At 41.2% G+C, this 27502-nt stretch overlaps 1 protein-coding gene and 1 non-coding gene across 2 annotated transcripts in view; one reads left to right on the top strand and one right to left on the bottom strand.

Moving 5' to 3' along the window:
- Window positions 1-25011, bottom strand: part of LOC148905712 (cleavage and polyadenylation specificity factor subunit 3-like) — a 33344-nt gene extending 8333 nt beyond the window's left edge. The window contains exons 1-20 of the mRNA XM_089039964.1: window positions 24906-25011; window positions 24601-24664; window positions 23540-23637; window positions 22763-22808; window positions 22111-22163; window positions 21434-21463; window positions 21024-21108; window positions 20717-20809; window positions 19902-19991; window positions 19435-19495; window positions 19253-19342; window positions 18644-18724; window positions 18431-18477; window positions 18265-18312; window positions 17837-17899; window positions 17363-17458; window positions 16290-16359; window positions 15635-15711; window positions 14862-14936; window positions 14528-14605 (exon numbers count right to left, since the gene is read on the bottom strand). Coding sequence (XP_088896090.1) covers window positions 14528-14605; window positions 14862-14936; window positions 15635-15711; window positions 16290-16359; window positions 17363-17458; window positions 17837-17899; window positions 18265-18312; window positions 18431-18477; window positions 18644-18724; window positions 19253-19342; window positions 19435-19495; window positions 19902-19991; window positions 20717-20809; window positions 21024-21108; window positions 21434-21463; window positions 22111-22163; window positions 22763-22808; window positions 23540-23637; window positions 24601-24664; window positions 24906-24982 — 1422 coding nt within the window. The 5' untranslated portion in view covers window positions 24983-25011. The remainder of the gene's footprint in view (window positions 1-14527; window positions 14606-14861; window positions 14937-15634; window positions 15712-16289; window positions 16360-17362; window positions 17459-17836; window positions 17900-18264; window positions 18313-18430; window positions 18478-18643; window positions 18725-19252; window positions 19343-19434; window positions 19496-19901; window positions 19992-20716; window positions 20810-21023; window positions 21109-21433; window positions 21464-22110; window positions 22164-22762; window positions 22809-23539; window positions 23638-24600; window positions 24665-24905) is intronic.
- A 415-nt stretch (window positions 25012-25426) lies between these two features.
- Window positions 25427-25500, top strand: Trnan-guu (transfer RNA asparagine (anticodon GUU)). Its single transcript has one exon. It is a non-coding gene; the product is annotated as a tRNA-Asn (tRNA).
- Window positions 25501-27502: the final 2002 nt, after the last annotated feature.

Genomic DNA, 27502 nt, shown 5'->3' with positions numbered 1-27502 from the left:
AGAAGCCAAAAAAGTCACACGAAACGAAGCTACCCGTAGTTAAGAAACCATCAAAGAAGGTCCTGCCTGCGATACCTGAGGAATATGACCATAATTTACTAAAGGCCGGCTTAGCAGCTGCAAGCATTGGTCTGAGCTATTATATATGGCGATGAACAACCCCTACGTAGCTGGAGTAGATTGTGTCTATACGACTTACACAGGCGAGAAAAAATACAACCAGGCATCTTGGGTTGATGTCACGGGCATGTCTGTAGACTTGAACTACTCAGGAAAGAAATTGATAATATGCAGTATTTGCATTGGCACGAGTAGTCACGCCAACGTCGGCTTTAGGTTCCTGGATGAGAATGGCGTACTGCAGCCTATGAGAAATAAGACAAACAACAGGGAGCCTACGCATTTCTCCGTAGAGCCCAACCCAGCCAGCGCCGAAAATTTATCAGCTTGGACTTTCCACATGGTTGCCGATTGCCACGGGAAGGTAAAGCTGCAGATAAGAGTAGATGACACCGGGAGTGTTTGCATAAACAGCATAGAAAATCAAAGGGATACTATCTACAATCACAAGACCATTAGCACTCTTACGGTAATGAGTCTATAGAAGGGAATTTATTCCCTGAAATATATGAACCCACACGCGAAGGAAGATTGGTTTCTACATTTTTTGGAGGAGAAGGACTACTTAGAACAGCATTGGCTTGACACCGGGCTGTGGGTAAAGGTTGGGGGCCTGGGATTGATCATGTGTACCATTAGCATTTCGACGGGGTATTCGTGTAATGTCGGGTTTAGGATTGTCGATGAGGATAACCACCCATTACTACCCTACAGAAAAAAAGATAATAATAGGAACCCAGCTCATTTCTCGTCGGAGCCCCCACCGTTAAGCACAGAAGACTTAACGCCGGTAACTTTTCACATGATAGCCAATTGCCAATATGCGAAGTTACAAGTTCTTCCCAACGACGTTGCCTACCTTCGGATAAATGCCGCCCCGTCAAGAGATTCCCCGACGGATGCCACTTGGAATCATAAGCCCATTAGCACCATGAGTGTGCTGCCGCTAGTTCCGCATTATCAAGGCGGCGCGAATACTATCTTTACTTATCCCCAGTCGAGGATGCCTCGGATGCCCGACGACGATAAGCCCCCAGTAATATATAAAGACAAGATTAAGCCTTCATCTTCTTCAGGAGTACCACTCCAATAGCGACGACCAAGATCCAAATGTTATTCCCCACAAACTTTAGCAGTTCTCCGCCGGCCCTAAGTGCCAAGGAAACAACCGAACCCAGCAGCCCAGGAAGACCGGCTGCCATCTTTTTTCCCAAGTCCGTTAGTCCCTTACCTAACTTGCTTACGCCCGCGCCCGTAGCCTTAAGCGTGGACAGGATGACTCCTACTACGGTACTAATAGCAACCGCAAATGCCAGCGGAATACCATACTTCACCAGAGCTCTTTTTATTTTTTCCTTGGTGGTAAGCCCCAGCTCTTTTTCCAGGTTTTCCTTTTGAGCCCGTAATTCCGCAAGGCGCACCTCTAGATCTTCTGTTTCCCTTTGGGCAGCCTCCCTTTCCTCTTCGGTACGAGTTTGGTCCTCGATTACTTCTTGCTGCCGCTCTATTTGCCCCTCCAGGTCTTCAATAGCCTGATCTCTTTGCCGGATTTGCTCCTCCTTAGTATTGATTTCAGCCATTAACCGTCGCCGTTCCACTAAAGAGCCGGCTATGGTGGTTTGCAGGTTATCGGTATCGTCTTTAATTAGATCCAACTCTTGCAGGGCGAGGTTAAGAGCCCTTTGAGTTTGATTTCTTTCACGTCGAATTTGGGTTCTTTGGTCTACCAACTCAGCTATTTCTTGATTTTTAAATTCGACCTCCCTCCTATGCGCGTCGGCAAGCCGCTGGTTTTGCTTCATGTATTCCTCCTCCCTTACTTCCAACGTTTCCCGCAGTGCTTCCACTGAGGCGCCAGAGCTTTGGGCTTCTCCTAAGTCCTCCCGTGCTTTGTCTAATTCGCGCAGGGCCTGATCCACCTGATTTCCTATTTCTTTTATTCTTTCATCTTGATGGGCGGACTTCTTTTCAGCATCGGCAAGTAGCTGACCTTGCTTTGCATATTCTACATCTTTTTCTCTTAACTCCCTTTGCAGATCCGCGGCACGTTTTTCCGCGTTGGTCCTTTCGGTTAAGTTGTGCAGCCTTTCTAACAGGCTTCTAGTAGCACGCTGAAAGCCTCTTAATCTCAAGACGTCACCCCTAACGTTGCCCTCCTCATCAAAGAGGTTTTGCGGTTTTGTCCAGCGGTCTTTGTCGGGAAATCTTAAGTCTTGGACGCTTATGAGGACTTTGTTTCCCTTTTCCGTGAGCTTTACGTCGTCAGCATCAAAGTTGTCGTAGCGCAGCTCTAGCTCCTGCTTTGCCCACTCTACGGTTTCCCGCGCGGCTGCTTCCGGCTCGCCCATGTTTTGAAGCTCTATGTGCTCACGCGGAAACGTGTACTTGCGTGCTTTGGGATGTCTTAGGACCTTTGCAATCCTATCCCTTAGGGAATCGTCGACTTGTTGGGTGGGAAGCAGCGGTTCTTCATCACCGTCGTTAATGTCAGCCTGACCTTCCTCAGTGGTGGGATCGAAGTCGGGGTCTGTTCCTTCTACTTCCATTATATATGATAAGCTCAAAGTTAAATCCCAACGTATTACCTAAGCAGGTTGGCGGGCTGAAAGCAGAACGCACCTTTCACCGGGTCACATTCACACCTTCTAGCGCTAAGCCAGGGGAAACCCTGTACGTAGGCGTGCCCCGCCTAACGGATAACCTAGTCTTAGTTCCTGGCACCTTGGCGTTAAGGTTCGACCTAGCGGTGCAGTCAAGCCCCACAGACGAAAGGATTATCGTTAACAACGTGGGTCGCAACATTGTTTCTAAGATGCGCGTAAAGTTCGCCGGGGAATCGCTATTAGATTTGAATAGGTACGATCTGTATACCACCTATAAGGATCTATGGTTAACAGCATTTGACCGCGCGCAAAGGATAGAGCAGGGAATTGGTAGTGTCATTCTACGTAAGGTCCGCACACCTACGAAAACGCAACCTACTGACGGCAGCGGAGAAACCGCAGTGGCAGACGCAAAGCGAATAAAGACCGCCTATGGTAGCAAGTATGTCATACCATTAGACTTTGAAGTAATCACGAATCACGGTGTGTATTACCCAAGACAGTTATCCGAGTTACAGTTTGAAGTAACTTTAGCAGATGCTAATAACATCATTGGTGGGCTAAGCACTGCACTTACCACAACAACCCCATACTCTATTACCAACTTAGAGCTACAGTATGAGACCGTGTACAGCGAAGAGCTGGCCCGTAGCGCTGGCATGGAATACAGCGCCGGCAAGGCATTCCTTTACGACCACGTAGTAATGTATAAGACGTTTAGCTTCTTGGATAAGACGGATGAGGTTATCAACCAAAGCATTAACCTCCCCCGAAGAAGTCTCACGGGGTTAATGTTGGTGTTTGCCAAACCCTACGAGGCCGGTAAGCGCGACTCCGAAGCCTTTCACAACCCCAACATTACTAACGTCGGCGTGAATATCAACGGCGTTCCAAACAAGGTTTACTCCCAGGGGATAAAGCCCGCAGACGTGTACAGAGAGGCCATGCGCAAGTTTGGCGACCAAATTAGCCCTGAGGAATTCTTTAAGGACAAATATGCGTTATGGATTGACATGCGCACCATTAACGATGAAGACCTACATGGTCAGGGTTTACGTCTAGTAAATACGCAGGATGGCATAACATTGGAGATCAAACGCACAAAGAATGCCGCTGCGGGCGACGGTGATAAGATAAACTGCTACGTCTTCGTCGTGTCTGACGCGCAACTGAGCGTAGAAATGAACCAACTTAAAAGCGTTGCGTATTAATGTTAAAATATTTCTTAAATATACAATGCTTCGCGTATTTGAAAACAACGACACGAAACTGCAATGCATAGTGCAAGGCGACAAATTATACTTTAAAGCCCGCGAGGTTGCTTTGAGTTTGGGTTACAGTAACACCAGGGATGCAATCGGAAGACATGTTTCCCCAGAAAACCGGTTCTTAAGGGAAAACATAAGGGGCGTCGGTCAGGTCGACACCCTTAATGAACAGCCACATTCCAGGTATTTAAATGAAGAAGGTCTCTATGAGTTAATATTTGGGTCTCAGTTAGAAGAAGCAAAGAAGTTTCGTAAATGGGTCCTAGGAGATGTACTGCCGGCCCTTAGGAAAACCGGGGAATATGCTATTAACAAACGCTTTGACACCCCAAATAAGTTGGTCTTTAAGATCGAAAACGAATCCGACCTGCATTTTAAAGTAGTCGATTACATACGCAGATTTCACCACAGAATTCTCCTAGCGCCCGGCCTAGGAGAACTACAGGATTCTGCAAAAAAGCGCATCGTGTGCTGGAAGAAAGGCTACAAACGTGGTCAGCCTGACCTCCTCATCTTAAACGCCCATAAAAAATACCGGGGATTCGTCATAGAATTAAAGACCCCGAAAGGAAACGGCGTCCTCTCCGCAGACCAAAGTCGGTTGATTTCCCAGTATGACCTTAATGGCTTTGAGACAATGGTCTCCAACGACTATGACGTCCTCTGCAGGGCTATAGACGAATACTCCGCGGGCATTAGAATTCCTTGTAAGTGGTGTATAAAGCGTTTTAAGACACCTGAAACTTTAACGACGCATTTAAGAATATTTCATAGATATAATGCGACTTAACTTAATCCACTGGCGCGACCTGGATCATGGTAAAGCATACGAAATAAAAAATTACGTCCACTTTGAGGAATTAGACCGCCTACGATTGGTCTTAAAGGACGACGTAGGCCAGGAATATTCCCTTTGGGCGCCGGATTGCGTGCGGTATGTCCTCCAAGGTGAGGAATACACCCATTTACGCAGTTATGGTAAGGTCGACGGCCGTTGGAAGTTTGACATCGAACGGAATAAGGAGGTTAATCCTCTTTGTGATTAAGTGCATCCGCTAGGGTGCGGTGTGCCTTAGGGTCGGCAAAGCACCAATGGTCGTCAAAGGCGTCTTCTAAGAATACCCTGCCACAATAAAGGCAGGAGTATTTTTTCTCCTTATGGGGGATTATGCAGTCAGCAGCAGGTTCACAAGTAATACAGTCCATATATTGAAAGGGTGATTAGAAGGCGGCTGCGTAGGCTAGCATATACCTTTAAAAGGGGTCCTTATTTTTATTGTTGTTTTGTTGATGATACTTAACAAACAACAAGAAAAATAAAGTCGTATTTCGAGACTCTTTGCACAAGTCATACTTTACTACCTAGGAATATGAATCGACGTCTTTTGGGACACGAAAAGAGGTCTATGCCTTATTTGTTCTTAGTGCGCAACCTCCTTTAAAAGGGGTCCTTATTTTTATTGTTGTTTTGTTGATGATACTTAACAAACAACAATAAAAATAAGATCAGGATTTGAGACTCTTTGCACAAACCTATCTTACTATCTTAGGTCCCCTTTCTAACTTCTACGGGCTTTCCTTGCCGCCTCGTTACTGGCATGCCAAGCATCAAAGCGATCTAAGTACTCTTTAAAGCCACCTTGACCCTCATACAAACACTGCCAAATATGTTGACCGCTCCTTTGACAGCCGCAGCGCTCACAAGTTGCCTCCCAATATTCCCTATCTTCCCACCTTACACCTTCTACGAGGTCAAACTCCGCAAACGTTTCGTCTATTTCTTTCTTCCTTTGCGTTAACTCTTTCGTGGTGTCAACCGGACAACATCGGGCGGCAACGTCACCGTGCTCCTCACATGCTACGCCCAGCAGATCGTAATTACCAAGGCATCTATGTCGGTGCCAGACGTCGGTAACGTCCTCGTCGCAGCGCACGCATACATTCTTTAAAGAAACCCTTTTATTACGGTGGTACTCCAACGCCTGCGCGCTGCTGAACTGCTTGCCGCAGTCTTCGCAAACGGTAACGTTGTTTACTTCCTTACTGCATACCCGTCTTTCGACGTGATATTGCAATCTTTGCTTGCTGCTGAACTCCCTTTCACATTGCTCGCACTTCATTATAACTAAGTGTTATTTAAGCCTCATATGGGATACCGAATGAAGTCCTGCACGCTTTCCTTCGCCCAACCGGCCATCGTCAAAAGCGCACCAAACCTTTCCGCGCGCTTCAGACCGCACATTTCATCATACAATTCCTGCACGCGCTCTTTCAGCCGATCGATCTCCTCCCTTTGCATTTCTATGGTGTCTCTTTTATCTTTTGCGTCGGCGACAATTCTTTGCACTGCTTCCACTGGCTCCATCTATATATCTAGTGAAAATCCCTGTGATTTTCTAAAATATAAATGAACCCAGATCACATGCCTTGTAACGCTCTGATAGTAGGACCCACCGGCTGCGGAAAGACCCAGTTCGTGGTAGAGCAGCTATTAGGACCCTTTAGATACCGCTTTGACTACATAGTGCTGCTTTGCCCCACCTACGTGAATAACCGCACCTGGACGGGCATAGGAGTGAAAGACGACGACTTCTTCGTAGATATCTTAGACCCTAACGAGTTATCCAGCCATTTGAAGTTTTGGCACAAACAATTCCCCAAGAATACGCAGACTTTACTCATATTGGACGACATTGCCTGCGGGGACGACGTAAAAAGACGCACTTCGGAGTTGGTGAAGCTCGCCTTTAGCGGCAGGCATGACAATATTAGCGTTTGGTTGCTTTCCCAGCAGCTTACCAGTGTCTCTAAACCCTTTAGGGAAAACATAGGCTCCCTGGTCGTATTTTATACTCCGAGCCGTAGTGATCTGGAAACCATTCTCTCTGACTACGGCGGTGAGATAAGCAAGGAACAGTTACACGAATACATGCGGCATTTAAAAACGCACCAACATTCCAAAATGATCTTCTCTTTGAGGTTTCCGTATTCCATTAACATATATGGACATTGAGCAGCTCTTAGATGAAGTCTCCGCGCAGTTAGACGAAAGTAACCTTAAGGAACAACTTAACATCCTTGTGTCTTCGGGGAAGTGTAAAGAAATGATAGGCAAGGAACTTACCCATGAGCAGGTTAATAAGTTGTCAGAAGAGGAGGTTAAGAAGTTCCATAAGAGGTACGAGGCCGCCCTCGCAAGTAAGACCACCGACGCCGTAGCAGACTCAGCCATTAAGCTGGCCACCAAGCTTCTCGGACTTGCGCTGCCCATAGACGACGTGGAGCAACTGCGGAAGGACATTAGCAAGGACTATGTCATCGCCCAAGAACTTAAGATAACCTGCGGGTGGTTGTCTTTGAAGTGCGGTAAGTTAATGGCAGTTGCCTCTGCGGCACTTCACGTAGCTCAGCACGTCGACTTGAAAGAACTTACGATGTCTTGGAAGGACTTCAAGAAGGGCAGAGAAGTCGAAAAGGTCTTCCAGGCAGCACTTGCTGAGGTACCTGATCAAGTCGCCTCAAGTACTTAGTCAAGTCGTCCTTAAGTACTTGGTCAGGTCGCGCCCAGGTTATTTCCAAGTCGTCCTTAAGTACTTAGTCAAGTACTTATCAAGTCCTTCAAGTCCTTAGATATAAATGGAACCAGAGTCGAAGGTAGAGCAGCCCCAAGAGGAGCAAAAGATTACCAAGGTTAAATCTCCAGGCAGAGTCGCTGCCGGAAAGAAGCTCGCGGAGATGAATAAAAAGAACAAAGCCAAAAAAGGAGAAAAGGTGGAAGAGAAAGAAGAAGAATCCTTTATTAATCCTGGGTACGTCATTGGCGCGTTGGGAGTCATCATAGCAGCAGGCAGCCTCTACTTACAATGGCGGGCTACGAAGCCAAAAGTAGAACCACCAACATATCACGCGCCCGTGCACGCACCCGTGGAACCGGCTGTTAGAAAAAGTAAGATCCCTGAAATGGAGTAATAACCTTCTCGCTCTGTAATATAATGTCAACCGCGTTATTGAAAACTGTTGAAGAAGCAGCTATCATTACTTCTATTGTTGCGGGTATTGGTTGGGTAGGTAAGAAAGTGCTCAAAGAAGACTTTACTGAAGACCCAAGCAAGAGCTTCGCTAATTTTGCTAAAATGACCGCTGCCGTAGGCGGGGCTATCATGGTAAAGGATTACCTACGGAAGGAAAAGTACCTGCCAACGACATAACTCGTGAAAATCCCTGTGATTTTCTAATATATAATGGCTAGCGTGGTCGTAGGTGGAGTCATTGCAGCTTTAGCATTCACTGGAGCTAATTATGGCGGTCAATATTTGGATAGATTAGTTAGAGGTGATCGCAGCGGAGAATTAGCCGCTGAGAGGAAGAGACACGACTTAGCGCTGGAGAAATATCAGCGAGACGTTGCAGCTTGGAATGAAAAAAGACAAGCTTACAGGGATTGGTTGGACAAGAACTACCAAGACAAGATGCAGGCAGACAAGAACTTCGAAAATACGGACTACGCCTTTAAGCTCTATGCGCAAGCACACCCCGCGGCATTAACGGGGTTAAAAAGGCCTCAGTTTAAGAATTACTACCAGCCTTCTAAGAAACAAAAAGACAATGAGTTGGTCTTCGTAGGAGTCGCAGGGCTGGCAGGAGGCGTAGCTTTGGCGTATCTGCTCTAACGAAGGGGAACTGTGTTTCCTGTAATATATGATCGTCTTTTTGGAAAGCGATAAAAATAACTTTACCACTTATTTGAATCCCCCCATTAAAGCCCATAAGGTTAGGCTGGTTAGTTGCTCTTTGTACAATTCTTGGTATAATTTAGTCAATGCCTTGATCACTGAGCATAAAGGCGGCGGCAATTATCAAGGCGTATTGCTGCCCGATGGACATTACACACCAATCACCCTTGCTAAGGAATTAGCAAAACACGGTTATACGCTCACCACAGGATTGCCGCACGAAATGACCTTCAAGCATAATATGCCAAACTATTCAGTAACTTTTGGAAAGTCTGACCCATTGGGATCTTTATTATGTGCCTCGGGCAAGACAATTACCGACACAGCCATACCTGTGAAATGGAAAGTCGCATCCTCTTACGAAGTCTATTGCGACTTGGTCCATAGTTACAACAATGGAGAAAAGTCTTCTCTTATGTCCAAGTTTCTGCCCAAAGGTAATCCATTTGACCCAGTAGAATACACTCCCATTTCTTTGAGCTATGACTTGTCTAATTTGGTAGAAAGCATAAACATCACCATTAAGGTGGATGGAGAGACGGTGGATTTCAACGGACGCAAGATCAATCTTGTTTTGGAATTCATATAATGGGTCGCGTAGAGGACAAACTCAAAAGGATTTACTATGGGCCTGAAGGCTATTGGAAAGGAGCGTCAGCTATCAAGAAACTCGCGACCGCGGCCAGGGTATCAGATGAAACGGCTAAGAACTGGTTGAAAAAACAAACCCTCTGGCAGGTTTATCTTCCCGTGCCCAAGTACATTCCCAGGCCCAGCTTTACCGTAAATACCCCCAATGAAGTTCATCAGGCGGATTTGCTTTTCTTACCACATGACAAGGTGCGAAAAAAGACCTATAGATACGCTTTGACCGTAGTTGATATCGCAAGCAGATACAAGGACGCCGAACCCATAACCAGCAAGGATTCTGGAGAAGTCGCAGAAGCCCTAGGTAGGATTTATAAGCGCGTTTTGAAATGGCCTAAGCTGCTGCAAGTGGATGCGGGGACGGAGTTCATGGGCGTGGTCACTAAGACCCTGAAAGACCACGACACTAAGATTAGGAGAGCTGAAGCTGAGTACCACAGGGGTCAGAGCATTGTTGAAAGATTTAATAAAACCTTGGCAGAGCGTCTCTTTGGGTACCAGTATTGGAAAGAGCTGGAAGATCCCTCCAAACGCAACAGGGAATGGACTCAGAGGCTCCCCCAGGTCGTCGCGGCTTTGAACAACGAGGCGGCCAGGGCTACGGGAATGAAACCCAGGGATGCCATAAAAAAGAAACACGTGGAACACAAGTCCTACGTCAGAAGTTCGAGGGCGGTCTTCCCCCATGAAAAAAAATTAGGTAATGTCACAGTCCGATATCTCTACGGACCGGGTGAATTAGAAGGAGGATCCAAAAGAGCTACGGATCCTAATTGGTCTTTGGAAACTTACCAGATCCGAAGCGTAATAGCTAAGAAGGGTCAGCCCATCTTGTATTATCTTCACGATGGCCCCACACGTGGGTTCGTCATGGAAGAACTGCTTATCGTGTGATGTCCGAATGCTATCGTATGCACTCCGTCATCACACATCCATCGCTTACCGTCAAATGCAGACAGTGACACCTTCTCCTGCGTGACGTTATGTATCTGATGACCATAGCTGCGCAGGCTGTTCATCTTATGCCGCTGTTCCTTGCGTGTTCGTAATACGTTGAGGTAGGACTCGTGCGTAATGTCCTTCTTAACCACGTACTTTTTTACGCCTTTAGCTTTCTTTTCTACACCGTCCAGCTTTAGCACGCTGTACATCTTTGGTTTCAGACCCACGTACTCTACTATGGGTTTTCCTAACATTTCGTCTTTCATCTTCCCAATTACCTTCTTATTCTTCGCAGAGTAAAGGAAGTGCTCCTTCGGGTAACCGCTGGTGTCGTACTCGTCTATGTCGGGGAGGCAGTCTTTGTAAACGTCTTCCGTTTGCACTTCTAGAATTAGGGAGTCGGTGTCTGTGTACAGGAGGCGACAGCGGTCTCCGTACTTTGGCTTAAGCTTATCGTAGTAGAACTCGTACATAAGCAGCTTCGATAGATCCAGCACCGTAAAGCCTGTGTAAACGGGCTTGTTTAGTAAGAGGTTTGCCCTTTTCATGTGAATCACGTAGAAGTTCAGCATTTCTACGTATCTAACGAAGCCTGGCTGTGACACGTATGCTTCTGCTTCCTCTTTGGTGCTGACTATTTTTACGCTTACGCGCTTGCGGATGTTCTCCATTGTCTTTCCGAACACGCTGTTGTTCATCAGTTTGAAGAGGTTTTTCTCGAAGTCATTTTTCGCTGCGGTACGCTTTTGCGTGTTAAAGTCAATGTAGGGGCGCATCCAGGGTTCCTGCGTGAATTTTAGGACTCTGTGGATCTTCTCTACGCGCATTCCGTGTCGCACGTAGAACTGCAGGTTGCGGTAATGTACCACATACTTCTTCTTATCCATCAGGTTCATAGTTAGTTTCCTGTACGGTTTGTAACCAGGGCACATTTGCTTTTGCAACGGACTTAGCTGCTTAAATGGTATCTCTATCGCTTCTGGTGCTAAGGGGAACTCATTGTGTTCGTCGTGCAGGCGCTCTGGGTACTCCAGATCCACTTCTAAGACGTAACCCTTGTCTTCCTCCTTTCCTACCTGCATGTAGAAGTCTATCGGCTTCACTGGATCCCATTCGAAGTCTCTCACAGGTAGGTACTGTGACATTGCCCAACCATAAAGGTTATTCGCATCCAGGTAGTAAATGTATGTGGTTGGTTTCTCTGGGTCGTGCTCTACTAAGGGGTTGTTTGCGCGGGCGTAACGTCGGCTGGGTCCGCATACGCCGCCACGAATACCGTCTTCCATAAACCGATACATGTCGTACTCCGTTAGGAGATCCAACTGCGCATTTGTCTTCTTTAACAAAGCACTCCAGCTGAGCCCAGGAGCCGTGTAGAAATTAGCGGGATCCAATCCGTAATATTCTATAGCCATCTTTCTGAAGCTTTGGAAAACATCTGCAAGCAGCACTACGTCAGACCTTAGGTAGATGTCGTGGTAGTCCCCCATGTTCTCACAGGAGTACTTTTCCCACACGTCTAACGCATGCTGGTACTCCTCATCCTTTATACCGGACTCGTTTAGGGTGCTGTAGAAGCGATCTTTGGGTGGTAGGGACTCTTTGAATCGATCCCAGGAATCCATGTATTCATATGGGTAGACTCCTTTCCTTTCCGCGCCATATTGACTGGAAATGGGAAAGTTGGTGTTATACTTTACGAGGTTTGCTAAGGAGTCCGCCATAAACTGCTGCGAATCTAAGAACTTTAGCTTACCCACAGTTACGGACATGTAGCGCTCTTTGTTGTTGGGTATGCATTTGACGTCGGAGCCGTCTGTTCCTTGTAGTAGCAAATGGGAGTCGTAACCGCGGAGGTTGTGAAAGAACACCGGAATCTCCATGTCTGGATTTACTTTGAAGTTTATATTGCATTTCCAATGAGCCGCTCCTCTGTATTTACCAGTGATGTGGCAGTGATCCCTAACCTTATCCACATAGAAATCCTCAACAAATGCTTTGTGGCAGTGAATGCAGTGCGTGGAGGGCTTTCCCGGCTTCTCACCTTTCTTAGCATACTTCCCGCATTTAAAATGAGCTTCTCCTAGATACTTTCCATCTTCATCCCACGCTTTCTTGGCTCGTCTTCCAAACTGAAGAAGCGTATGTTGACAAATGTGGCATTTTTTTGCCTTGTTAAAAGCCTCCTGGTTCTCTTTGGTAAATTCCATCTTCTTTGGACGTCTTAATTGTTCTCTAATCTCCCCCTCCTCTTCTCGCAATGCTTCTAGAAACTCATTAGCTGCGTTCTTACCTCGGTAAATCACAGGAGGGTTTGCTTTACCGTCTGATCTGACTACTATGTAACCAAAGGAGCAGATCTCGTGTAATCCTACCTTATTCGTGGCACCACGTTTCTGCTCTTCCTTAGTTATCAACGCTTCGAAGTCTGCATATATCACGTAAGGCACTTGCATCTGCTTTTGATGGTCTGCGTATGAAAGCTCTTTGTTGGTGGGTATCTGGATCCGTTGCGCCACTTCTTCGACTCCGCGGCAGATCTCATCGTGTTTCTTTAGGGCATTTAAGGATGTAAATGACAGCAAGCAGCAGTCACAGAAGTACTTTTTGCCTTTGTGCTTAGTATGTCTGTAGAATAGTCTGCTAATGTGTTTAACCCATGAGTAGTGTCCGCCGTGGTAGAATAAATGTACGCGCTCTCCTTTACTTTTTGACAGAACTAACGGTACTATCGTCTGCTCTCTGACTCCGTAAACGTTAATTGCTAAATCGTTTATTTCCTCAAATATGGGGATGTCTATCAACTGCATGGGAAATTCCACACCATCCCACTCTAAATCATCTGTGGGATACTTACTTGTCCTACAGGGATCCTTCTCTGCTGGATACAGTGCCGACCTGATTGCCCACATAAAGCATCGATTGTCTTCATTCTTCACGTTTACAATAGCCTTCTTCCTTTCTACCCACGTTGGTAGCGGTACGTAACTCCCCCCTCGTATGGGTACGTACCTGGCTATACTTATCTCTATTCCTTCAACCTCCTCTACTGTCCAACCCGATCCTTCTTTCGTGTAGTTAGACAGCGACTCCATTATTGCTTCTAAGGCTTCACTGAGTGACCTATCCAGATTCGTGGATTCTAATATCACTAACGACTTTGATCGCAACATTGCTGTCGTCATTACCTCGTCTTTTGACAAACTTACTTCTACCATTATACTCGCTTTCAGGGCTCCTAATTCTTCTATGCCTTTTCGAAGCGTTCTCTTGACCTTCCTTTCCGACTGACGCCAAAACTGTCTAACGTCAATCTCACCGTTACCGGGTATTGACACCGTTTCGAAATTGCTTTGGGATTCCATCTATATAATAGGAAATATCTTATACCTAATTCCAGACCCTTTTCAGATCGTCGTAGTCATACTCACAATCCTGACAATGCCAAAACAATTTAACCTTAGTCTCAAACTTCTTACCACATCCACAATCATAGCTGCTCATACATTTCGTTTTCATCTTCAAATGCTTCTTCAAGTCCACTTCTTTCTTAAAAGTTCTCTTACAATCTTCGCACTCCATATATAGACTAACATATTTAAGTGCGCTGTTGCCCTCAACCACACTTGGAGTGGGGGTCGTCCGTAGATGGATTTTTGACGCGGGTCTTACCCCGTGTTGAGATTGCGCTGGAACCCCCATTCCCTAACGGGTAATCCTGGCGTAAAGTAACATATTTCGAGTGCGCTGTTGCCCTCACGGGTAATCCTGGCGTAAAGTAACATATTTCGAGTGCGCTGTTACCCCCACGGGTAATCCTGGGGGTCTCATAGGGAATGAGGGCTACGCAAACACGGGTTAGTGACTTTAAACGGGAAATCCTCGTGTGGTCACTGCGCTAGAACCCCCATTCCCTATACTACTGTTCTAACTGCACACAGCACGCGCGCGCGTTTTCTATTTCTTCAATACAACAGCCAAAGCTAACAGATTAGATTTGAAGATATCCAATGCAAGGAATACTGATGCACTCTAATTACATGAAGTTTGATCGCGATTTACTTAAACGTAATAACACCTACTTTCGTATGACAAAAACATGTTTTTTGTTCCCGATAAGTAACTTGCGGTGTTTGCCAGCGTAAAACATAGGTTATACAGAAAAAATGCAACAGAGAATAATAGAAAAAAAGTTCTATCTGTTTGTGTTTACCTTGGCCATTTTTTCTCCTCTGAAGTAAAGTTCCACACTTTGACAGTTTGGTGGATTGTGAACTACAATACTGAGCTCCTGAAAAATGAGCGATTGAAAAGTGATCAGGCAGAAATGATACTTTGTTTACTGCAAGACTGGAAGCCGCCTACCCTCAAGAAATCAACCAATCAGGTTCTTCATTCAAAATATCTCCAAGCTAAAAATAGCATCAAACTGTGCACATGATGGTTACAAGGCTATATAGGTAGGATTCCTTCTCTTAGTTCATATTCTCTTGAGTGTGTCCATTGTGAGTCGACTACTAAAAAGCTAGTGTTTTGGTTATACTTACAGAATCATCTTCATACTCTCGAATAAGCGCAGCCTTCAACCGCCCCATTTCGTTTTTCTCACCGTGAACGAGGATCTAGAACAGACAATTGAATAAAAATATAAATGGATATAAAAATAGTGGAGACAATGAAAGCCCCCTTGAACTCTTCAACAACAGGGGTATAATGTACCATCACATCAAAGTAGGGTTTTGTGCAGATCAATCAATGCATTTCCATGCCAACAATCTATCGTATATAAAAGGTATATCTTACAACCATCACTTGCTGTAAGGTGCTCTTTAGGCCCCGTACACACGTATCCGCAAACTTTTGTATCCGCAAATTTCTTTTTGCGGATACGGGTTACGTCCACACGTGTCCGCAATATTTTGTATCCGTATCCGCAAATTTTACGAAAACGGATACGTGTGGACGGTGAAAACGATTCGAATACGCTGCATGTGGACGCAAACATTTTCGTATCCGCAAAAAATAATTTGCGGATACAAAAATTTCCGGATACGTGTGGACGGGGCCTTAGTAGTGGCGGTGGGTCCACAAGCACTACATGTAGCACTATGTTGATTTCTGGGGATGGAGAGATGAGGGATGGGAAGGAAGGAAGAAAGCAGAGAGGAGTAAGGAGGTAGGAGAGATGAGGTATGGGGGAGTAAGGAGGAGAGAAGGAGGAGGAGGAGGTAGTAAGCAGTAATTAGGGCAGGAATTAGGATGGATGGAAGGAAGGATGGAAGGAAGGAAAGAAAGAATGGATGGAAAAACGTTTACATACAATGTTTGGTGGCTTGAGTGTTCTAATGAATTCACTGGTCTGTTCATAGTCCGTGTGCGCGGAAAACGAGATGTAATCTATAAAATGAAACGAATATCAATAAACTTTGTTTGCCTTTTGGGCTGACAGAAAGCTATTTGAAGGTGCATTTAACTTGGGCGTATCGTTTTCCCATATCACACCATATGTCATTCCCTAGAGTATCATTTCTTTGATTACTGGTTGCACATGAGAAGACACATGAATATGGATATAACTCAAACAAAGAATCTTATTCTCAAGAGAATGACACGCGGTCTGAAATGGGCAAAACATTACGCCCAAGACAAAGTGGTAAAAAACTTGTGATTGAAAGCAAAAATATAATTATTATAAATATAATATATATGACATATATATTTGTACTGCGGTCGTAATGTATCAAATTGAGCTGATTCTTGCAGTATATCAAGCAACTTATGAAACTGCAAATTGAAAGACTCAGAGAGTCTCTCAGAGAGTCTTGAGCGGGATAATAATATAAAAATAAAAATAAATAAATAATAATAATAATAATAATAATAATAATAATAATATTAATAATAATAATAATATAATTCCAAAAGGAGGATGTAATGTTTGTAAACAATGTGGTGTTACAGTCTAAGCGACTTACCCACAGAACATTTTCTCTGTATCTTCTGTCCTGTCATGGTCGTGACCTCTTCAGGCTCAGACATCAAATTCTGTTGGGAAATTATGACAAATAATAAAATAAAAAACCTGAAAACCATCACGTGACGGCAGCCATGTTAGATGGCAGGCACAATACAATCGTTTTACATGAGAAAGAATTCAATTCCCAGGAGCAAAGGGATTTTATTGTTCTGCCATCTAACCACAGGCAGCCCAAGCAGGATAATGGGCGTGGGCACATGATGTTGCAAAACCTTCATTGACAATAAATATAAAGATACAAGTACTGTTATTTGAACTGTAAGCCAATCGTCTTGAAAAAAACGACTTCCAGGTCCACAACAAAAAGTATTTCCATAAACATTAAAGTGCTACTACGACGAAAATCGCTCAAACTTGGATTCAGCTGAAACTTCCTAAAAATACTCTTTAAAGGTCCAATAATCACTGTATGAAGTGTTTTCTCAATATTCAGTACGAAAGTATGATATTTTTACGATTATTTTTTTGGAGTCTGTGACGTCATACACTCAACATCGAACATTGCTACATATATTCCTTTACATATAAATCCTTAATTTATTTTATTCCTATGAAGCCCAAAGGGTGGCTAATGTGCTTATTTCACATTACTTGTGACTATAATTTATATTTTGGGGTGTTTGGGTATTTCTTTCTCCCTTTACTACTGATATTTTGATCATAAACTACAAAGAAATGTATGGAGCGATGTTCGATGTTGAGTGTATGACGTCGCAGACTTCAAAAAATAATCGTAAAAATATCATAGTTTCGTCATGAATATCGAGAAAACACTTCATACAGTGATTATTGGACCTTTAAAGAGTATTCTTAGGAAGTTTCAGCTGAATCCAAGTTTGAGCGATTTTCGTCGTAGTAGCACTTTAAATTTTTTTTTTTCATGACAGGATTTGTTGTCCAAAGTTCTAACAGTTTAAGTTGGAGGTTAAATCATCAAGGATTTTTTTTGTTTTTTTGTTGGACCTAGAAATATATCATAACTTAACATTTCCATATACAAGAGCGACGAACCTTTGCTAGTGTTCCCTCCACACAGTAACCAGCAATAATGACACCGTTACGTCGGTCTGTGCACCATTGTTCAAATAGCTCACGTGATAGGCCACTCTACAAAAACAAAAACACTCCATGAAATAAATCAATAAAGAAATTACCTAAGAGCCATTGCATTCATATTTGGAACACCTTGGTTAAATCTATAAAATTTTTAAAAAAATCGAAAAAATGGATCAAGGATGGTCAAATGAGCTCCAATTGAGTCTCGGGTTCGATTTCTGGACTCGGCATCACATGTGAGGAAAGTTTGTTAGGTCTCTCCCTTGATTCAAGGGTATTTTTGTGGAATCTAACCCTTGATTCAAGGAATTTTCTTGCGGCTTTTCTCCAGGTTCTCCAGCTCAGGAACCAAACGGATAGTTGACCCAACTAAGCCATTGGGGAGCTTACTGTAAATGATTGAGATATATCTAAAAGCATATTATTTACCTGCATCATTCCTGGGCTTGCCATGACAACTGATGGCCCGATGTCATCAAATTGATCAATGCTCTGTGCAAAAAGAGTTGTTAATTAATCTAATTAATCATTAATCACTAATAATAAATAGTAATGATTAATTAATAGTTAGCATAATTTTAGAATTGAATATACAGTTTTGTGCACATTGATTGGTCGAGCAACCAGTGATTATGGGACGACAAACACTGCTGGAGCGGAAGTAATACTAAAACGTTTCTTATCCTAAATTTCGTCTTTTCTCTGATATTCAAGTCTCATATTACTAAAACATTTATAAAATTCAGCACTCCACCTTTGGCAAATAATTGTTAAATATTATCCACATTGCATATTTTACATTATTCAATACTCATACTGACACTGTTTTTGTAGCAGTTGCACAAACATATTCTTACCTTTAAATTTGAAATGTGCTTGAACACAAATGGGTTGGAAATGGCTATCTGAAATAGGAACAAAGATGCATTTGTTACAATATTGAAAATTAATGATTCTTGATCATTGTTTTCTTGAAGATACGCATAAGTCAACACCAATGTATATTTGTTTGAAAACGCATACCTGTTTCTTGATTTTGTCATTCATTGCATTAACATAAGTCTGGAAGACTGAAAATAAACAGATCAAAATTTAGAGCCGCACCCAGTAATTATTAATAACCCTAACCCTCTCTTCAGAAAGCTTGTTGTTTAAAGTCCTCAGAACATTTTCTTGCTATTTACACATGTACTACCCATTCCCGACATGAATCTTATGCTCAATGTAAACCAGTACCTGACATGCACTTCTTGGCGAGCTGTGAAGCATAATATATTGGGATGTCGTGCAGCTCTGGATGGTTCTGCCAGTATTCATCTGATGATACAAAGATGACAACAACAAGCTTGAGAGGGAACTGTAGTGGTAGTGTGTGTGGAATTAACCTCATGGAGTTTATGAGTAGTGGTGTGTGGTTGTAAAATATAATTTTAAGTTGATATAAGTTTCTGAAAACAATGCAACAGTTCTACATGTACACTATCAAAAAACCTGTTCTAGGTTGCATTTATTGCTTTAATAGTGAACTTTTCAAGTATTTGAGAACATTTTAAACAAAAAGAATATGCTGAACCTTAAAAAAATTCAAAAAGGTTGAATGATATTTCTGACCAAAGAAGGATATCTCCTTACTAAGGGTCGGTGTCCACTGGTAGAACGAAGCTTGGGATTGGACAAAATAACAAAAACAAAGAAAGCATGGATTATGGTGAACAATGTGTATTGTTCTACATGTGAGCTGTGTTCTTTGTTTTATTTCACCATTCATTGTTTGTTCATCCACAGGCTTCGTTTTGCCGGTTGTGGATTACCCCTTACTCATGAATCTCATCAAACCTTACTTACCAAGAATAAGGAGAAGTTCCTGAGCACGGCCAAGGGCAAAGACAGGAATCAAGCACCGACCACCGCGATTGACAATATCATGTACAGTACCTAAAGATATACATTACATTTACCATGACATTACCGACTTTAACTTAAGGCACATGAAAATATGACTAAACATTAAAAATAACTAAATGTACCTGTAAAGCGAGTTTCTCTTTCTTCACGCTTTTCATGAATATGTGTTCCATATGTTGCTTCCTGCAAAGGTAAAGTACCTATATTTAACTTCAGTAGCTCCTTCAGTTGAAATTCAACTGCTATCAATGGAAGCCGACTGTGTGCACTTTACCCCCTCTCCCTATCAGTGCTCTGTTTTAAAAGTATTTAAAGCTGAAGCTACACAGATTAGAGAGAAGTCGAAACAGACGTGGAGATCCTAAGGATCGAACCATGGATCTCAAGCTCTGAAGGTCGCGCACTAACCAATTGAGCTACCCCTGCTCCTGCAAAAGACAACTTAACTCATCAAAAAAACAGTGGCAGGTTTGACAACTGCAGGGTTTAGTAAATTTGTATGTGTACAAACTGTAAAGAACACTCATTAGAGAATACAATGTACAAAAAGTTGAATTTCCAAGAATGATTTTAATCAATTTATACTTACAACAATAAGGATATCTGGAGATATAGTTGGTATTTCAGCGGCCATAAGATGTCTGTCTTCCTGTCTTGAGAAATCACCTGTGTACAAAATCTAAAAAGACAAGCAAAAAACCTTTGTTAATCCCTGATCACTACTGCAATGTACCTCCTTGCTCTTTACCTTGGGCATAATGTTTTCCCATTTTATACCACGTGTCATTCGCTTAAGAATAAGATTCTTTGTTTGAGTTGTATCAATAGTTCACGTGCCTTCTCATAGTGTGCAACCGTTAAACAAAGAAATGATACTCTAGGGAATGACACATGGTCTTGAGAATAAGATTCTTTGTTTGAGTCGCATCCATATTCATGTGTCTTCTCATGTGCAACCATTAAACAAAGAAATGTTACTCTAGGGAATGACATATGGTCTGAAATGGGATTCAAACACTGTCCGAGCCGAGGAGGTTTATTTTATTATTACCCTAAAACAACATACAGTATGAGCTAATCAAAGTCAGGGAAGAGCTTAATAACATCAAATTGAAATAAATTTTTTCAAGGTTTTGTGGATGGGGGGTGGGGGGGGGGGGGGGGGCGGAGTAGAGAATCTGGAGAACAACGAACATGGAATAGACTCCTTGCAGTATGTCAGAATGCAGCTCAATCTGGAGGACATAACAATAGATTTCCAATTACTAAGAAAATGAAATCATTTTGTTTTGCCCTCCAAATTGGGCTCCTTTGTTGTCACATGCAAGAGAGAGACTAACAAGAGATGAGAGGCAAGTTCACCAGATACACCATCTTTCATTCCCAGATTAAATCAATACATACCTTAACTCCTGCTATTTCAATCATAAACATAGCTGCTCCCAGAACATGCCCAGCATGGTAGCACCAGAACTTTATACCACCAACTTCTTTTTCCTTTTGGATTAACCAATCGTTATAAATATCTATATATATATATTATATTGTTAAAAGTTTTTGGCTGATCGAGCCATCATCGGGGAATGATAGCAAATATGAACAACAACTATTTACAAATGAGATGTTACCATAACCAAAAACAAAGCGATCTAACCAACTGAAAAATGCAAGTGAAGTTACATAAAATCATAATGTACTTTAGATGACTTACTTGGTGAAAGTGAATTGTTTCTATCTTGTCCATGCTCTTTTCCAAATCAGACTCAGTATACAGCATATCTTCAGCAGCAATATTACTAAAACAAATTATCAAATTATGAATCAATTAATGAAGAAAATAGATGGGCATACATACAAAACCACCAATAATTTAATATCTATCTGGTCATAGGTGAAAGTCTCTAAATTTTCAGAGCCTGTTGTGCGGAAGGTCATGGTTCATGTCTCGACCAGTGGACTAACACTCAGGGTTTTAAAATATCTGAGGAGAAGTTGCTGCCTTTGTAATTACAGTACATCTATGAATGTCAACTGTCAAGTGTTATTCTCTATATTACAAAGTTGATTTATTTATCTAGTAAATAATATAAAATACAATAAATCTAAGAATCGATTTCTTACCTGACTTTTACATAATCTGATAGCAGCCACCTAAAATAAAAATATTTATTTAATAAGCCTGGACACTAGCAAATCGAGCAATCTGAATGTATAGATTGCATCGCGGACTGGTCTAGATTCTCCGGTAGTAACCGGTCCGATCGCATATTAATCTTACGGCGAAAACATGTTGTCCTTTTCAATGAAAAGTGGTCATATAATAAAACTCTTATCAACCGAGCTTGGTCTGTACATTCCGACCTCGGTCAAGATTATCCCGTACAGACCTCCCGCTCATAAGATCTAAATATTAATACCACTTTCACTCACACACACATTACCACTACAAGGTAAATTCATTAGGTGGATATAGTGTTTATATGGCCAATGATTGTCAAACAGTCAGCCAATAAGCCTGAAGCGAGATGACGTTTTACCCCCGACTCTATACCATAATAGTTTTTAAAATTCTTTCATATTCAAATTTTTGATTCCTTAGAGAAAACAGGAACAATAGTCATAATTAAAGAACAAAAGCAGTGTGAAAAGGATTATGGTCTAGAGACGGGGGGAAAACGTCATCTTGCTTCAGGCTTATTTAGAACAAAAAGTAAAATCTTTGATTGTAGGGAGAGAATGACACTCAAACACTACTAAACTGTATCAGACTGGGAATTCCCTAAACAACACAGGCTGACCTGTAAATAGCTTTGGTGGCATGTGTCATGAACACTCGTCCCTTGAATGTTGTCTGAAAGAAATTTGATTAAGTATTCCATTTTTATATTTTTTAGTTGATTTACATCACTTCCCAATTACATGAACAAAATCATACAGTTTGTATTCATGATGAAGAAGGTTTTGGTGGACGTCAGTCAGGGTGTTTTCATGACCTTCCATAGGTATATGTGTTTTTCAACAATGTTATGAAAATGCTTTGACTGATGTCCACCAAACCCTGTTTTGTCACGGCCGCAAATCGTACAATTTCATGCACTAGTAACTGCACACTTATTGTAACTCACTAAACAATTCAGATGTCATTAATTTATGTATAATTGTCCTTCAAGTCATAAAATAATGGCAAGACATCGAACAATGATTGTCCAGAATGAAAACTTGTCTGGTCAAATCTTTCCAATCATTTTGATCAGTCTTGTTGTGCCAGAAATGATGAACATGTATGACCAAGCTGAAACTAATTTGGCCCTTCATCATGACCGGCACCTTACTGGCATTATTTTAAGCCCTAGTCCATGTCGTTTTACAAGGAGAGCACTCAATCACCAGTGGCAAACAAGTGGCAAAACTGTCTCATCCTGTAATGGTCATATCATATATCATTTGTACCTTTTCAAGAAGCCATGGCAGTGCACCACAGTGATCAAGATGGAAGCTACAAATTAAGAATAAAGTTTGAATAAGAAATAGAAGGTTTGTATTGTAATCTGCAGCACTTCGAAGCTACAGTAAGTGGTGCTTGGTGAGGCAGTATGAGGTGAAGGAGAATAATCTTATGCCCTTTTTATAAATCATCAAATAATATTATTGAATTCCTTTTTGATGGTTGAGGGTTTTCCTCAATGTTGTGTAGAATATTATTGTGTTCCAGTGAAGGTCTGTGAAATTTTAAACTTTTTTTATTGTTAGCATTGTGCATTCTTTTTTTTTTTTCTTTTTTTTTTAAATTACCGTTGGTTTTTGTGAATATTTTGACAGTGAAATGAGGCTAACCCTGAGTAAGCGAGTCTGTAGGAACACAGGACACAGACTTTTATGTTTTTGCAAATAGCATGCATGTACATGTATATATTGCGTAGGTTTGAAAAAAATATCAATAACCCACTCACTGAGGAAATTGGAAATTATGGAGGGGAGGGGGGTCACAGAAAGAACAAAATTACAGTTTGCAGGGCCGTAGCCACAAATTTCTGATTGGTCCGGTTTTCGAGGGTTTTCAGTTTTTCTTATATTTTTTTATTATTTTTCTTATATTTTTTCCTGAAAGTTGGTCCGGTTGAAACTACGGCCCTGGTTTGTAAGGAAGAAAATTGGAAGTTCCTGGGGGTAATGGGGTCCTTTTACAAATACAAATTCTGAACTACACATTGTTGTTATTCTACTTACTGACTAATGAGGAGAAGATCTATTTCTGCTGTATCAATCTCATCCAGGAAGGGCAGTGACTCAACTCCCATCATCCCAGGGTGGATACCACAATCCAGCTAAAAACAAATAACAAATGTAGATAATTATGGCTATTATCAAAATTACAACACATTGACTGCCGTCAAACAAAAATACAAAGTTTGGATAGTGTAATCTGATTGATAAATCCTTATCCAGTGGATAAATCGTTAGGGTTAGCCCATAAATACTCATGAATTTTTCAAAGAGTAAAAACAAAAGAAAATGAATCCTCTGGAGGTTTGTCACACTGAAATAGGAAAACATTGTCACACCACAAATTAGGTCTATTAAAATCAAAATTAAAAATAACCAATTTATTTGCATTATAGCGCAAAAGAAAATATAAGAGGTTAAACCTATTAAGAATATCTCCTAAGATCATTGGGATTTAGAATAAGCCTGAAGCGAGATGACGTTTTACCCCCGACCCTATACCATGACAGTTTTTTAAATTCTTTCATATTAAAATTTTTGATTCCTTAGAGAATACAGGAACAATAGTCATAATTAAAGAACAAAAGCAGATTATGGTCTAGAGACAGGGGTAAAACTTCATCTTGCTTCAGGCTTATTGAGTTTTCTTGGAGGGAGGAAAACCTTAGCCTGTGTCACATCCGGAATTTGCAAGCTAGGAAAACCTTAGACCTTGGAGAAAAACCTGGAAGCACAGGAGAACCAACAAACAACCTTAAATGCATATGATACCAAGCCTGGCAACACTTGAACCTGTGCATTGGTGAGAGGCACACATCATCTGTGCTTCCCAATAGGTTGTGTGGTTCATGTAATTTATGGAAATGGAATAGGTGCAAGCTGCATTGTATGACGATTTGAACTACATATATACTCTAACAAATTTACTCCTTACGCTACAATTAATATTATATAAATTAAAACTAGCAGATTTAAAGGATATAGGATCTAACAACGTTCAGCTATACTACTGTCAGTTTAAATGGGTCTGAATGGATAAGCTTTAGTTAAGTTCTCACACTTACAAGAACTTTTTTGCCTTTGAATTCCAGAAAATGACATGATCTTCCGACCTCTTGACCAGCTCCTCTTTAAAATGAATAAATATAAAACATCAACCAATCCGTAAAACAAAAGAAAAATAAAGCTTTACCAAGTAATTTGGCCTAAAATGCAACTCAAAAAGCTCCAAGAAAATCGAGTTATCAAACAACCTCGACAACTGAAGCACGTGGAAAAACATTAGTTTCAAAACATTTCAAGGTATTCTTTTTCTATTTGGCATCCTTATTACAATACTTAGTCTATATATTATAAGTGGCTGACTTACAGTGGTGTTATTCTGAGCAAATCACTCTCTTCAGCAGGAACTGTTCCTTCGGCTTTTCTCTTCACAGAAGCCGCCATCTTGAATTCAGAAGGTAAGCATAGGAAGCCCAATACTACAGTGGTCGACTATATAAAAATATTCTATTGTACCTTTGATTGATTTTCTATTTCCCGGTATTATACTGAGGACACTCTAGCACACTATCGTGATTTCAAATACAAGAAATCTAATAAAGAATATATTTTGCTGTTTATTTTCGTCTTATGCCTTTTTAAATTGGATTCCCTGTGGCTGAGCCCATGTGAGGACTGGTACAAACTAAAAAACGGGCGATAACTTTTTCACAAAAAACTCTTTAATTCATTGAATATTGACGCTTATATAAAATTATCCTTAAACGATGATATGGAAATGGAGATGAATTCTTGTCTTCTATCTAAATTTGATCCAAAAAGGTTCTAAAGATTTGGGAGATCGAAATATGCTTTATTAACCTATTTTCAAATTTATAAATCAACGTCGTCTCCGTGGCGCAATCGGTTAGCGCGTTCGGCTGTTAACCGAAAGGTTGGTGGTTCAAGCCCACCCGGGGACGCATATTTTTTTGGCCTTATTTTTCTGCTTTTTATCCACTCTTTCTTGTTCGTAATTGAAATATTCATTTATAATTTTTGTCCAAGAGGCAATTAAAGTAAAAATTTTGTATGAGTACTATAGCAACGGTAACACGGCTATTGAAAAAATAAACGAAAAATAATTTTTCACTCCCGTACGAATTTTATTCGCGATTGTAATTCGTACGGGAGTCGGTTCAGCAAATATCATTACCAACATTTTTCACTCCCGTACGAATTATTCGCCATTGCTATTCGTACGGGAGTCGGTTCAGCAAATATTTACCAACATTAATTTTTCACTCCCGTACGAATTATTCGCGATTGTTATTCGTACGGGAGTCGGTTCAGCAAATATTTACCAACATTAATTTTTCACTCCCGTACGAATTATTCGCGATTGTTATTCGTACGGGAGTCGGTTCAGCGAATATTTACCAACATTTTTCACTCCCGTATGGATTATTCGCAATTGTTATTCGTACGGGAGTCGGTACGGTTTTAATTTTTAGCCATGTCGACAACGGTACGTTTTAACCTCCATAATGTCCAGCAGTTTTTAATTTTCTAAGAATTCTTTTTTTATTAAGTTTGCAGCAACGCGTTTCTTATATTTGTCGCAACTTGTTTCTCTAATATTAATTTGCCGCAACTTGTTTCTCTCATATAACTTTGCAGCAACTGGTTTATTATTTGCGGCAACTTGTCTAACTCACTGAATGTCCCTTGTCAGCCACCGAAAAAAAAAACACTTGATTAAAATAATAAAAGACTAAATAACACTAGTAATAGTAAGAGTAAATGACTTCTGTTTTCTGGTTACTTCGTCTGTTTGTCACTTTTTAGTTGTTGGGCATCTGAAAATAGAAAGAAAAGCAAGATGATTGCATGACAAAAATTGGGTCGACTAACGAGCATAATTCTTGAGGTACCTTATAGTACGAATGGAGAGGGGGAGGGGGAGGGGGGGAGGGGGAGGGTGGCTTTGGGGAGTAGCCAACCACTTTTGGAGTTTGAGGAATAACAAGGATAAAGAAAAAAGTAAAGCCTAAAAAGGGCGCTATGTGAGAAGAAAAATTAGTCAAATCTAGTTAATCGCCTCATTTGTTTATTCCAATGCAAAAGAAATCTAAAGATGTTATTTAATGACGACTTCACTTACTTTATTAAATTAAAACTGCACAGAGTTTGTACCAAATTTAGTAGACAGCTCATAAAAAAAGGTATTCCAATTTAAAATTTATGCCAAAATCCGAGCCAAAAGATAAATAATTGATCAAAATGGCCCATGATATGTTTTATTCCCTTATAGACTAAACAATATAGATCGTATACATCTGACATCATTTTAATTGAACTATTTTGTTTTAAAACATATTTCAATTTTCTGTTTGATATTTCCAGTGTTAAAAAAATCGGTGTAAAATAACAACGCTAGACAAATAATCAAGTCAAAAGTATATTATAGTCTTCTTCATTATGACCACAAAAACGTCATGTTTTCATTTTAAAAATTAAAACTTTTCAACCGAAACATTTACAATGAGTCAAACGATCATGGATAAACATTCTTTTGTTTGCTTTTCTTGAATAGAATTTGTGTAATGTTTTGTTTAACATGTCACAGACAACTAATTGGCCATTTTTCCTGTATGAACACAACATAAGATTTGCAGTGACGTAGTGGGTAATTGTTGTTGCCTTGACGACTAACAGATAAAGGTTTTTCTTGGCAACCGCTGGGTGAACTGATCTATTTTCTTTAAATATAAAATCTATATAACTTTTTTAATGGATTTAGTATCGTGCGGGGGCTTTAATAGCATTTTTCTGGAGCGATAGGTTTTCGTGCTGTGAATCCTGATGAAGGCTTTCCACTTTTTTTAATTTTCCATTATCTGCAATCTGCAATTTTCTCAGTCTCTTCTTCTCTCTTCTGCTATCTTCTTCTTTCTTCTTACTTCTCTTCTTCTTCTTCTTCTT

Source organism: Actinia tenebrosa, unplaced genomic scaffold, assembly GCF_029948245.1.
Source record: "Actinia tenebrosa isolate PJP-AT-01 unplaced genomic scaffold, QUT_ActTen_1.0 PGA_scaffold7__59_contigs__length_16204524, whole genome shotgun sequence".
Classification (NCBI taxonomy): domain Eukaryota; kingdom Metazoa; phylum Cnidaria; class Anthozoa; order Actiniaria; family Actiniidae; genus Actinia; species Actinia tenebrosa.
The sequence above is the reverse complement of the archived record's forward strand: the minus strand, read 5'-3'. Positions and strand labels throughout refer to the sequence as shown.